Raw genomic sequence first — 12,783 nt, forward strand, 5'->3', positions numbered from 1 at the left:
ACCTAACCCAACCCTTAACCGTTTTTGCTGTCTAAGCCATTCTGTACTCAATGGAACAATATCGTGGCGAGACGCGCGTGCATTAGCAACGACCTTTAGCATGTGACCAGACGTGGGAAATCATACTGCAAGCATTACGTCTGCTAGATTGAGCTCATGACACGCACACGCGCGCGCACGCACGCACACACACACACACACACACACACGCGCGAACCACATGGACATCCTGTTGAGTCAAGTCAAAGTGTCTGCACAACACACACACACGCACACACACAGCTACACACGCATACAAAACCACGAGACGGTTCTTAGCTTTTTACGGCGCTAAGGTACTTGATCAAATTTTAACTTTATTAAGAGGGTTTCATGTGACACAAACTTCAACAACACAATCGTCCCAGAAAAAGCAACCAGCTGGCTTGCTAACGCTAGCCTATGTTGTCAAGTCGAGTTGAGTCCCCTCCAAAGTTCAATCGAGTCAAGTTATGCAATTCAAGTCTTTATCATCCAGAGATCAACAGTCACACCTGGCAACGACAACAGCAACGCCCTTGTGAGCACCCCCTGGAGACACACCCACCTGAGATATAAATCGGGGCTCTCCTCACATTCGATTTAGAATGAAGAAGCATTTTGAATTAGACATCTTCGACAACGAAGAAGAGTCCAGTTGCCTGCGTTCAATTTTCGGAGATGACCGTGACCTAGATGACTGAGAATCTCAAACGGTACACTCGCTTTTTATTTGCGTCGACAGAAATCGTCCGGTAGACGTGCCTTCCTACTCTTCAAGTGTGAAATAAATGTTCTGAAAATGTGTCTGCGAGCATGTCGGAATTTTGCCCAATTGCGGTGTCACAATTTGATTAGCTGAGATAATAACCAGTCCCCCACACCGAGTTTTCTCCTGGAAGCTAGGCTGGTTGAAGATCCAGAGCCACTTTCAATCAAGCACTTACACAGAAGTATCATGTTAAAACCAGCCTCTGATAAATAGCGCATACTCGAATGTTCGTCAAAGTTGTTGACGTGGTGGTGGAGCGTGTTTATGTTTAGTGATGAAATGCTCCACACAGCGACACGAATGGTCTAAACGTCTCATTAGACGAATTGTTGCCTCCGTGAGTGAAAATGCCTTTTGCCCAAAGTCAGCTGGATTGGCTCCAGCTTCCCGTGAGGCCGAACAGGATAACCGATCTAGAAATGGTGGATGTATCGGTCGGGAAAGCGGCTAAGTAGCCGCTCGCTTCGTCGCAACACCCTAGCTCCGCCCCCACCCCCCACGCATCGTCATGGCGACAAACGCTGTGCTCTGCATTTACATGAGACAGAACCGTCGGCGCAAAAACATGGCCTGACAAGTGAATTTTAATAGCGCTGTAATTATTTACTTTGTGTATTTGGACGGAAAAGTGTCAGAGAGAATTAAGACACCTGGGATCTGTTTAAATTGGGGGGGGGGGGGCATAATGTCTCCTTTAAGCACTTAATTCCCTGCTTAGCATCAAGTGAAAGCAGACTATAGCGATTTAACCGTCCGTATGCCGAAAGATGAACCACATGTAGTTTTGGAGTGTTTTTCAAGGACTCTTTCTCTCTGTCTGTGTCTCGTTGCTTTAGCAGAGCACCAGATGGTTTAGTTCACAGCGCTGATGATATAAATCTGTCCACCCCTAACGAGAACGGAAAAACTGACTCAATGCTCTGCTGTTTTTTTTTTTTCCGCCTTACACTAGAAAGCACAAAGAAGGCTCCAAAATCGTTTACATTTCAAGTCGGCAAATTCGAGAGGAAGTCCTTCCACTGCATGGTTTTCGGTGACTGATTTTTCCTTCAATCGGAATTCTTATTTTCCTCTTCATTTTAGTAACTATAACCTAGTACACAATAAGTACCTTATTTTTTATTAATTTGAAATAGTTTAGTTCTTCTTCGTTTATTTGCATCTGTCTTTTTTTTAACACATAGGAAATAAGTAAATATAGAATTGGCAAAAAAGAAAGTCACAATGAAAAAGGATGTACAATTTATAATAATTTTATGAGACTATTGTCAAGATTCTTTTCACTTTTATCATGACTGTAAAAATCCAATTTTAACAAAAGAAAAAAAAACTATTTGTAATAATACAAGGAAAAATGCCAATGTTAACGTATTATGAGAAAGGTTGTAGCATAGTTAAAAATATGTATCATTGTTAAAAATATTATGTGAGGTAAATCTGATTTTTAACAAAAACAAATATTAAAATGAATAAAGTTACAGTGTTAGAAAGAAAAGGTAAGAGTCAAGGTTTAAAAAAAAAATGGGGGAAAAAATCTGGATGTCATGCAGTCCTAATGCTATGAGAAAAATAAGGAACTTTCCCCCAAGTGCCTATCCTGCCAAAAAGGTAAGCAGAGCTGCATTGAGTTTCTTTGACTCCACAAATTAGTTTTCTGATAAGCGCCACGTACACACAGTGTAGCGTCTGAACTGCTGCCTCCTCGAGTTCCGGTCATGAGGCAACAACGACATGCTACCGGTAGCGGGCTACACCCTGGACTGGCCACCAGCCAATCGCAGTGCACGTGTACAAGTCGAAAAAACGACCGTCACACACTCACATTCACAACTACCGAGGCTTTTGGCGACAGAAGCGGGGCAATTCAAGCGTTCACATTCACACCTACGGACAATTTAGAACATAACCTAATATGCATGTTTTTTTGGGGGGGGGAATGTTGGCGAAAGCCAAAGTACCCGAAGAAAACCCATGCAAGCACAAGGAGAACATGCAAACCCAAGATTCAAACCCCAAAACCTCAGAACTGTGAGTCAGACCCACTAACCACTTTACCGCTGTGCTGCCTACGCATACTGTAGTACGTCTCCTTTAAATATTTATACGCATTAACTAGCTGAGGCAGAATGAAAACACGAGCACAATCGGCTGTTTTTTTCCATCGTAGCGCCTCCGAATTCAACTACGTACGACCAGCAACGATTGTATTTCATCTGGTTGGAAAGTAAAATGGAGAAAAAGTGCTTAGCTCGAGTATTCCTGCGGCCCAAACTGCGGCTAAGCCTGGCCGGGGAATATGAGGTTGGAAAGGATGAGTCATGCACTGATTATAATAGCCTCATTACACTTTTTTTTTTTTTTTTTTTTTTAATACCAACAACAACTTTTTTCTTGTGAACGGACTACAATTCCCAAATGAGCCAAGAGGTCGCACAGAACATTCCTGTCCCCGTGAACTGTAACCCGAAACCGAAGCGACGGGGCTTTTGTGCTCCTGCCGGCACATCCCGAGCCGATCGGGGCTGGGTGGGTGGTTGTTGGGGGGTCTTGGGGGGTTGGCGTATTTTTACACACAGAGCGCCATTCAGCACTTGCAAACAATCAGCCTTAATTACGACGGGCTCTAATAGGCGGGATATACAGTGCAGGATGCGGCGAAGAATGAAACGTTTATGCACCAAAAAAGGGGGCGGAACTTAGATCCAAATGCGGCGGTGGGTCAAAATCCCGTCCCGCGTATTTTTATTCATCTTGAGTTTAGCTAGCAGTCACGGCGGCGGTATGTAATGGCTAGCTAATGCGAATTCCTTCCTTGGATGTTGTGAATATTTTTCTCACGCGGGCTGGACGATATTGCCGAAGTGATCAGAAGCAAAGAATTCCCCCGCATATTCGCTCTTCACGATTCACAAACGCTATTTCTGATTTTTTTTTCAGAAACGCCCTAATATCGCCACCAGATGAAGCGCTGTCTAAATAGGAAAGTAGTACAGTAATTTGTGTTGGAGTGATACATCTCTGCTGCGAAACAAGCTTTGCGTGTAAATGTAAAAGTGCACTAATGGCAAAACAAGCTAGCAGCCAGTTAGCCATCTACGCACTGAAAAACAGAGCTATGGATGGTTCGCCGCGCAATTCGCAAACAATCAATTGCATGCAATCAAGACGATCAGTTAGTCGACAAATGGATTATTATGCCGATCCCTAAAATGATAAGGCCATTTTTAAAAATATCCGTTGAAGTTCAAGTCTCCAAAAAGCTGTAATCGTATAAACAACAAGCAGCCAAAACAAAATAAAAATGTTCCATTTTTAGTTAAAAACTGTCAATGATATTTTTCCTAATATTCTTTCATTAATTCTACGCTCGTGACCCAATTCTTAGTGAGCAATTCTGGATTATTTTGCCCATCCGTAAATGATAAGGCCATTGTTTTGTAAAGCTCCCACTTTCAAAATATCATACAAAATTGTGAGGGACCAAAACAAGTTTTGAGGTTTTCGTTAAAAACGAACGTGTATAACAAAATTTTGTATCATCTACCACATTCTTAATGATCAATTGGTTGATACATCCTTCAAGCCCCTTCATAAATGATTGTTTTCAAAAGACCTGATTTTCAGTCTCTGAAATGTCCTTGTTGTATTTTTTTTTTAAAATAACTTACTTCAACCAAATTCGAAATCATCAATTAGCGGATTTATCGATCATTACATCCCTAAACATTCATGCGATTGTTTTTAAAAGCTTTCCCTTTTTAAATGTTTTTACCGAACAAACAAGCTTTTTTTTTAAATTCCTTAAAACTTTCCCTCAAGAAAAGTCATACAAAGGACAGAGAATTCAACTCAGTTGCTTGCAGAAATGTTCCGTCGATTTCGCACAGATTTTTTTTGACCATCAATTACCATACATGGACAAATTGATTATTTTGCCCATCCTTAAACATAATAAAGCAATTGGTTTTAAAACATCAGAAAAGTCTAAAGTATGTAAGTATCTAATGTACAGACCTGCATAAAAAATTGTAAGAATTCGCCTCAATTGCTGTCAGACGGGTGGCATGGTCACCAGTTCCTGTCCCTAAACGGGATACTGCACTTGTTTGCAGAAACTCCCCCAAACGAGTGACGGTCCTCCGTAAACATTTTTAGTTGCTTCCAGACATGATCAGTCTATTCCACACAGGATTCTTAACAATCAATACAGAGACTCAAACCAATTATTCTGCCCATCGCCCGTCACGCTCAACAGAAACATGTGTTCAGTTATCGTTAACTTCGTCAGGAAATTAAGAACAAAGCAACTCGTTAAATTCTGCACAGAGTCAATCAGATTTAAACAACTTTAAAGTGTCCAGAGGGGGGAAAAAACAGCACAAATGCGTATAAATTCTGAAATGAAGAACACATGTGAAGGCTGCCTAAAAGAAAAAAAGCATCTTTTAATGACCTTGAACGTGGACGTGCTATCCTTTTTCTCTTTTTTTCAAGAAAATTCAGCTGAGAGGCTACAGATGTTATTCCATTTGGAATTTTCTCGGAGGAAAAAAAAGCGTCCACAAGAATGGTGTATTTTCTTTTCAGTGGGGGGGGTTGCAGTTTTTTTTTCTGCCGAGAATCGGGAAGAAAACATCTGGAAGACATTTTTCCTGGCTTTTCTGAGGCTTTAGCAGACGACGCAGTGGAAGCCTATCAAATCCAGATGTGGCGGCCAGCTTTTCTGATGTTGAATTATTTTTTTTCTCTTTCTTCGGATGAAATAAAATAAGGTATTGATGGATCCTGGACATACGCACTTGCACCACCGTGTGTCGCCACCACCGCCGGCTTTGCCCAAATCCGTCGTTGTTTTCGCAGGGACGCGCTATTCTGAGGATGTTTTTTCAGTACCATTCATATTTAGTTAACGCTTAGCAGTTGATTTGGTCGAACACTACAAAGAAGAACCATATTTTGCTTCTATTGGAACAAACAATAGCAGTGTTAGCATGTTAGCCGCTAACCCTAAAACTAAGTTAACGTACTATTAGCTCTGCTAGTACGCAGCTGTCAGTGGGTTTTGTTGTTTTTTTAGCACCAAGAAAATGACCTAGATAGGCTAGCGTCAATTGTCCAATGACTGAAGTGCTAACATGCTGACACTGTTGCCCATGCTAATCGATAGCTCTTTTAGCATGTGGCTGTCAGCTGGTTTTGTTGTTATAGGTGCAATATTTTGCTGCCCTAAAGGGCTTGTGTCTTGTTCTTGCTCATTTCATTCGTGTTAGCTGCATTCTTGAACGTTTGCTAAGATGCTAAAACTGTAGGCTAATTTTGCCTTTGCTAACAATAGCAAAGTGGAATCAGAGTGCAAGATTAGCTCAGCTAGCACGCAGCTGTCCATTGGTAGGCCTACCGTCTATATTTTATGCCTAAAATGGAACTAACGAAAGCTGTGTTCGCTGAGTTCTACAAAGTTTACTAACTTGCTTAAACTATAGGCTAGATTTGCCTTTCATGCTGACAATAATAGAAGTAGAAGTGAACAATTACCTCTGTTAGCAGAGGTAGTTAGCAGAAGTGTTAACATTTTAACCGCAAACTGTAGGCCAGAGTTGCCTTTCGGACCAACAATAACTAAGTGGAATACAAGGCAACGTGCGAACTATTATCTCTGTTAGGACGTCATTTGTCATTTGGTTCTTGTGTTTGATTTAGCGCTAAGAAAATTAGGTAAATAGGCTAGTAAAATTTTTCTGATAACTGGCGTGTCAGTGCTAACATTGACAGGGTTTATGCATCGGTTAGCTCTATTAGCATGTGACTATCACTTGGCTTTCGTCGTTTTAGGTTCAAAAAATAATTAACAATATTTTGCTGTCAGAAAAGACGGCCTTTAATTTGATGTTATTTATAGCTAGCATGTGAGCCGCATTATTTAGCTGAAAGTTTGCTAACATTCTAATACCATTGGCTATATTTACATTCCATTTGTATTTGCAGAGGAGTCAAAGTGAACATACACAATAGCAGTGACACGTTTTACGCTAACATCTAGCGCTGATAGCACAATGGGCTAGCGTTAATTTTCTCAAGCATTCCCAATGACTGACTCAGAGGTGCTAACACTGCTGCCCTGCTGTAATTACGACAAGGGAACTGGGTGTAACCTTTCACATGTAAAAATATTTTGGGCGGTGTTCCCCCCCCCCCCCCCCCCAAATGTTATGCTTTGACACGCTTTGATGTTGACAAAAAAAAAAACTAGGCTGAGAAATAAGCAAGTTATGATTTGATTTCAATGTCCATGCATTGGCTGCTACGTAAGTGCATTGGTAAGCCGGGCTGCTACAGCACGCTGACGTATCTAATTTTCGTATCTACGGCTAATATGCTAATGTGCCAAAAATTCCTTTTTTTTGTTGTTGCTAACATGCTAACATCACTGTATTCTGCTCGCGTGCAACTTTTGAATGAACGCCTTTTTAGCAATTCAGTGTTTGACAAGAAAAATATTCATCATTTTTGGGACAGAAAAAGAAACACGAAAAAAAAACAGCTAACAGCTAGCATTTGCTAACATTAAATGCTTATGTGAGCATTTGTTTGGTCACTGCCACAGAAAACAAATGAAATGGCCGCACCATCAGCACAACACTGTGAGGGACCACCTGTTGGACCACCAACAGTGACGAGCTAGATGCTAATAATATATGCAGGGCCAGACGCACTTTGCCCCCCACCCCCCAACCCCTCATGACAAGTGGCTTTGAGGGACCCTTCCACTTTACGTCTATCCCAGCTGACTGTTCTCCAATCCCCTCTGCAAGTGTTAATCAGTCATTAGCTATGTAATGAGGCAATAGCTATGTGAACCGCTACACTACCAACAGCCCACTTGAACCGTCATCCAGACAGATTTTCCACTTAGCATAATCATTAGCTATCTATATGAACCACTATATATTCAATGCTCCACTTTATGGAATATCATTATCCATTCATTGATTTTCTCTTCCACTGAGCATTATCATTAGCTAGCAATGTGAACCACTACGTACTCAATGCCTCACTTTAAAACATATCCATACATTCATTTTCTGTTACGCTTATCTCTCTATCTCAGATGACTTGGTCGCCAGTCCAGTAGACAATTTTGGGGCATTTCAAGAAAATCGGCTATGTGACATACTACACTCCGAATGCCCTTCCTTAATACATCCATAAACCACTCATTCTGTCTATCCAAGTTGACTGCTCACCAGTCTAGTAGAAAATATCAGGATAATCAGCCACTGTATGTGAACCACTATGCTCTGTCTGTGCTACTTATCTTGTCAGCTGACTGGCTGTCAATTCATTGTCTGCAGGAAAGTCAGTTATGTGAACACCTACACTGCTAAGGGTACAACTTTAAGTAAAACAACTATTAATTAAGACACTAATCCCGTCCATCTCACCTGACTGGCTGCCGGTATGTGTGGCATAGCTATGGGAGCCACTACACTACCAACTGCCCATTTTCAGTAATTTTTCAAACTTGTATAGTTTGTAGTTGGGTAAGCTGGTATTCAAACTAGAATATCAGACTGCGTGGCAGATGTGCTACATGTCCACATGTCTTAATTTAGGGATGGAACAAAGTATTTACAGTATATTTCAATGCATTGCTCTGTGATATAGCCTGCCAGGGTTAGTTTGATCACATAGCGATTACCTTATTACACTTATGTTATAAATGCTAACATGTACCACTTTTCTGTCACCTCTCCACTGTGTGTTGATTTAGGGTGATGAGTATTACTTTATTTTAGTTTGATTCCACAGCTATGTGACCCACTACACTCTCCAATCCCCTAGTTTTAGTCATACACCCATTTTCTACTCCCGTTACGCCCTGCCTTGAGGTGATATTTATACAGCTGTTGTTGATCCTCGCTGACTGGTCACCATTGCATTGGCCATTTGCAGGAAACTGATCTATGTGAACCACTACACTACCGAGAATACCAGTTCCCCGCTTTAAGTGATTTTAATATCATGCCACTTATCCCATCTATCCCAGCTGTATATTGTATGCTTGCAGGAAAATCAGCTATGTGAACCGCTACACTCCCAGTGTCTTTACGTTCATTATCTATGCCACTTTTAAGATTACATTTAGATAGTAGTGTCATCTTTTGACACTGTTAAAAATGCTCAGTTGAGTTTGATGGTGTAGTGTGTTGGTTCAAATCAGATACAGGTGTAATACATGCATTAAAGCCCCAAAAGCTGTTTTTTAACTGACTTCTGAAAGTCTAATAAGCACTTTTCAGAACTTTTAAGCTGCATAGGCAACATTTTTTACAGCTTGAAAAGGATTTTTGAAGACCGGTGAAATTTTGATGTCATTTTAGTGGGATTGTACTTCTTTTTACAGCAATTAAAAATGGAAAAAGCTGTCCCAACCACTGAACATATTTTAACATGGTTCTTCACATTCAGTGACGTAGATATGATGGTACGTCATACATTTTCCCCGGTATGGTGTTAATATGATCCGGTATTGTGAGTTACGTGACCCCCCCCCCACTGTCTCAGCTTGCTTCTGGCCCAGGAAAAAAGTATACCTGCGGTGCTGAAAAGTGACTTGAAGTGGCATCCATACATGCATTTATGGCGAAAAAGCTCTTTTTGAGTGACATCTGAATGTCCGTGAAGTGTAATAAGCACTTTTCACCACTTTGAAGCTGCATGAATGACAGTTTCGCAGCTTGAAAGCACCTAAAAAACAACCCAAAAATGTTTGTTTTGTTTTTTTTCCCCCCCAGAGTCTATTTGCATCCTACCTGAACTCGCTGGCGATGTGACAAAAAGCAAAATGACAGCCAGGGAGATCAGGGCGTCCCTTAACCTCCGTTTAACTTTCCATCTGATGGGGGTATCCATGGCCGCCTGCCTTGAGTGCACCACGGCTCTTCGCAGCTCAACTCAAGTCGGACCCGCGGCCGCTTGTGATCGCTTGACGAGCAGGAAAAAAGAAGAAGAAGGGAAAAAAAAAAAAAGTGGGGGAATGGGGGAGGAATAGTGTTGAGGTGGAGGGGAGGGGTGGGGGGCTCTCAAGCAGCCATAAGGGTCCCGAGCTTTCGTGGGGGGATCCTCCGGACTGGACACACGGCGTCTGGTCCCGCTCAGATGCTGCGCTCCTCTGAGCCGCCTGCAGCCGTCACTTTGCAGCCCCCCCGCATCCCCCCAAAAACTCCCCCTCCCTCCGCCTCAATTACACACCCACCACCCCGGGCTGTCAATCACCAGGCAGCCAGCACGCTTTCGGCAAATCAGAGCCTGTTATTGGGCAGAGGGGGGCAGTAGGGAGGCAGCTTGCGAGGCTGGGAGGGGAAAAGTGCAAGGGGAAAGTTTCACGCCTACAATTCCTGCACTTGGAATTCCAGAAAAAAAGAAAAGAGAAGAGAAGGAGGGGAGGAGGGCAGGAAAAGTCATTACCGAAGTAGAAGTGAATTCAAATGAAAAGACATTACATGCACGCATACTGTCACATACTTTAATAAAAGTGCAAAAAAAATAATCCGCTGTTAATATTAAGACATAAAAACCATCAAAACTTTTTTCCTTCTGTAGGAACTCATGTAAAGTGAAACGGTGGCCATCATACAAGCTTTAAAATTCCTTTTAACAGAGGAGTATTATTAACAAACCTGCCAAATTTGAATGATTTAAAAAAAAAAAAAAAAAAAAAATCCAAGTATATGAAATGAGGCTTCAAAATTGTGAAAAATCAACCCATTCTCTCAGCTCTCAAATGTTGTCCGGGGAATGCGCTGACCCTACGCCACGCCCACCTGTCAATCATATACCTTGATGCTTCTAGGGTCTTTCTTTTGTCGACACATTACATGTTTGAACCACAAAAATATTAGCCACTTAAAGCCTCCGCTTGCTGGAAAATATCCCACCAGGTCATCAACGAGGCGCTCTAAAGTGGCCACGGCAGTGTGAGGCCACTGTCCACGTAACTGGACTCAATGTCGGCAAAAAAAAAAAAAAAAAACACTCAGTCTTCACTTTATGGACAAGGTCGTCACCATAGCAACCGAGACACAAGGTAAAATAAGTCACGACAGTCAACTGGTTTTACGCTTTGGACACAAAAGTGTTATTGGGTGCTTTGAATGTGGCCCACACACTACAGCCAATAAGCAGTCAGCCCCCTCATGTGTGTCCAGGTGCTGCCTCGAAAACAAACTGAAATTGTACTGAAATTATTTCTAAGTCATCATAAGATAATTTGAAAGTGCAATAACATATGTTTCAGTTCCAAATACCTGTGACTTGTGTGCCTTAAAATACAATCAATGTGATCACTTAATATGTAGACATGAAGATGACAAACTGAACAAAATGTCATAGTTTTATAACATGATCATTTTTTTAAAATAATGTAAAATGTATTTGTTTTACCTTGCAAGTCTCAGTCGGTGGGTTCCTTATAGCGGGCGACTAACACCTGGCCTCTCCTCTCCGAGGCGGCACACGTGCGTGTCCTGAGGTCGCGCCGGGCACTTGGGTCAGGCGTGCCGCAACCGTAAACGCCGGCCGAAACGCGCTGCCTCTAATTCGTAGCCTTTACCTCCGCAAGCACCGCCAAAGCCAAAACGTGGTGAAGCGGGCTCCAACCCTCTACTTACTTTCCCAAAACCTGACCATTTGTTTGACATACGCGTGTTGCCTTACAACCGGGAGCATTTTAAAAGGCCTCCTTGCCTTATGACAACAAGAATCACACTTTTAAAAAAAAAAAAATATATATATATATATATATATAAAAATGTTGCAATGGCTTAGAGCTGTCACTATCGAATCTTTTGAGAATCAATTGTCTTACTGATTATTGATTGAATAATCAAATAATAACCCCCCCCCCTCCCCCCCACTATGACAAAATATATATATTTTCAAATTTCTTGTATTCTTTTATTACTAACATGCATTTTATTCTCATTTATGAGGGATGGACTTCAATCCTTAAACTGCATACAGTATGTTGGCACTGCGTGTGTGGTATACATTTGGTGTACAAAATTTGAGACAGCAAAATTCTAAATGCTAAACAGTTAGCAATTGCGAATAGCATTAGCGTGCTATCGATTAGCATTTCACTACCATTCTACTCACTCATACTTATCATGTTATACATATATTGGAAACATTGTTTCCGACGGAATTTTTTTAAATTGTATTTTTGTTATTATTATTATTATTATTTTAGCACATAGCATAGCCACACTGCTCTACTAGCGAAATCCGCTTTTTCAAAAACATTGCATTGGGCAAAATCATCGTCTTAATCCATAAAATGTAGTATTGCCTTGTCGCCTGATGATGAGCCAAATCCCCTTTTTGAAGACGTAGCATAGCTTATCGACTTATGTCCCGCCACATGTAGCGTAGCATTGTTGCCAAAGAAGAGCAAAATCCCTTTTGCGAAACGTATTTTTTTTAAAATTTTAAATATAGCATAGCCTCACATTGTAAATTGATCATTCAAGTGATAAATGTTGAACACGTCCATCTCCACGTCTTTGTTCCGCTTCTTTTCTCCTCTCATTCCCACCCACACACAATCATTTTCACGGCCCAGCACGGTAAAACATGAGTTATGAAGTGTTATGGAGATTTTCATGACACGGTCCTGTGGAGCCAGAAGGGGAATTTCAGATAGCCAGAAGATACAGTAAAAAAAAAAAAAAAAAAATGCACAAATGAAATCAATCAATAAATAACATCCTATATTTGAACATGGTATTAATGTTCAAACTAAGCGTAATGTTACACTAGCTTAAACCTTTCATTTTCATGTGCAGAACGTTTTTTATTTTTCATGTACAGTTCAGTTTTATTTAACTTTACAATACAGTACATTTGCATTTAAACTTGAGCTGTTTGTTTGTTTTTTTGTTGAACATTTATTTTGTTTAAATTCTTTATTTGACCTTTATATGCAATTTAAA

At 41.1% G+C, this 12,783-nt stretch overlaps 1 protein-coding gene across 3 annotated transcripts in view; it reads right to left on the bottom strand.

Moving 5' to 3' along the window:
- The window catches only part of col5a1 (procollagen, type V, alpha 1), a 72,994-nt gene extending 63,038 nt beyond the window's left edge, over window positions 1-9,956 (bottom strand). For all 3 annotated transcript variants that reach the window (XM_061699293.1, XM_061699292.1, XM_061699290.1), the window contains exon 1: window positions 9,604-9,956. In XM_061699293.1, the coding sequence (XP_061555277.1) occupies window positions 9,604-9,703 (100 nt within the window). In that variant the 5' untranslated portion in view covers window positions 9,704-9,956. The remainder of the gene's footprint in view (window positions 1-9,603) is intronic.
- Between the last annotated feature and the right edge of the window lie 2,827 nt (window positions 9,957-12,783).

The sequence above is a fragment of the Phycodurus eques genome, chromosome 15, assembly GCF_024500275.1.
Source record: "Phycodurus eques isolate BA_2022a chromosome 15, UOR_Pequ_1.1, whole genome shotgun sequence".
NCBI lineage: Eukaryota > Metazoa > Chordata > Actinopteri > Syngnathiformes > Syngnathidae > Phycodurus > Phycodurus eques.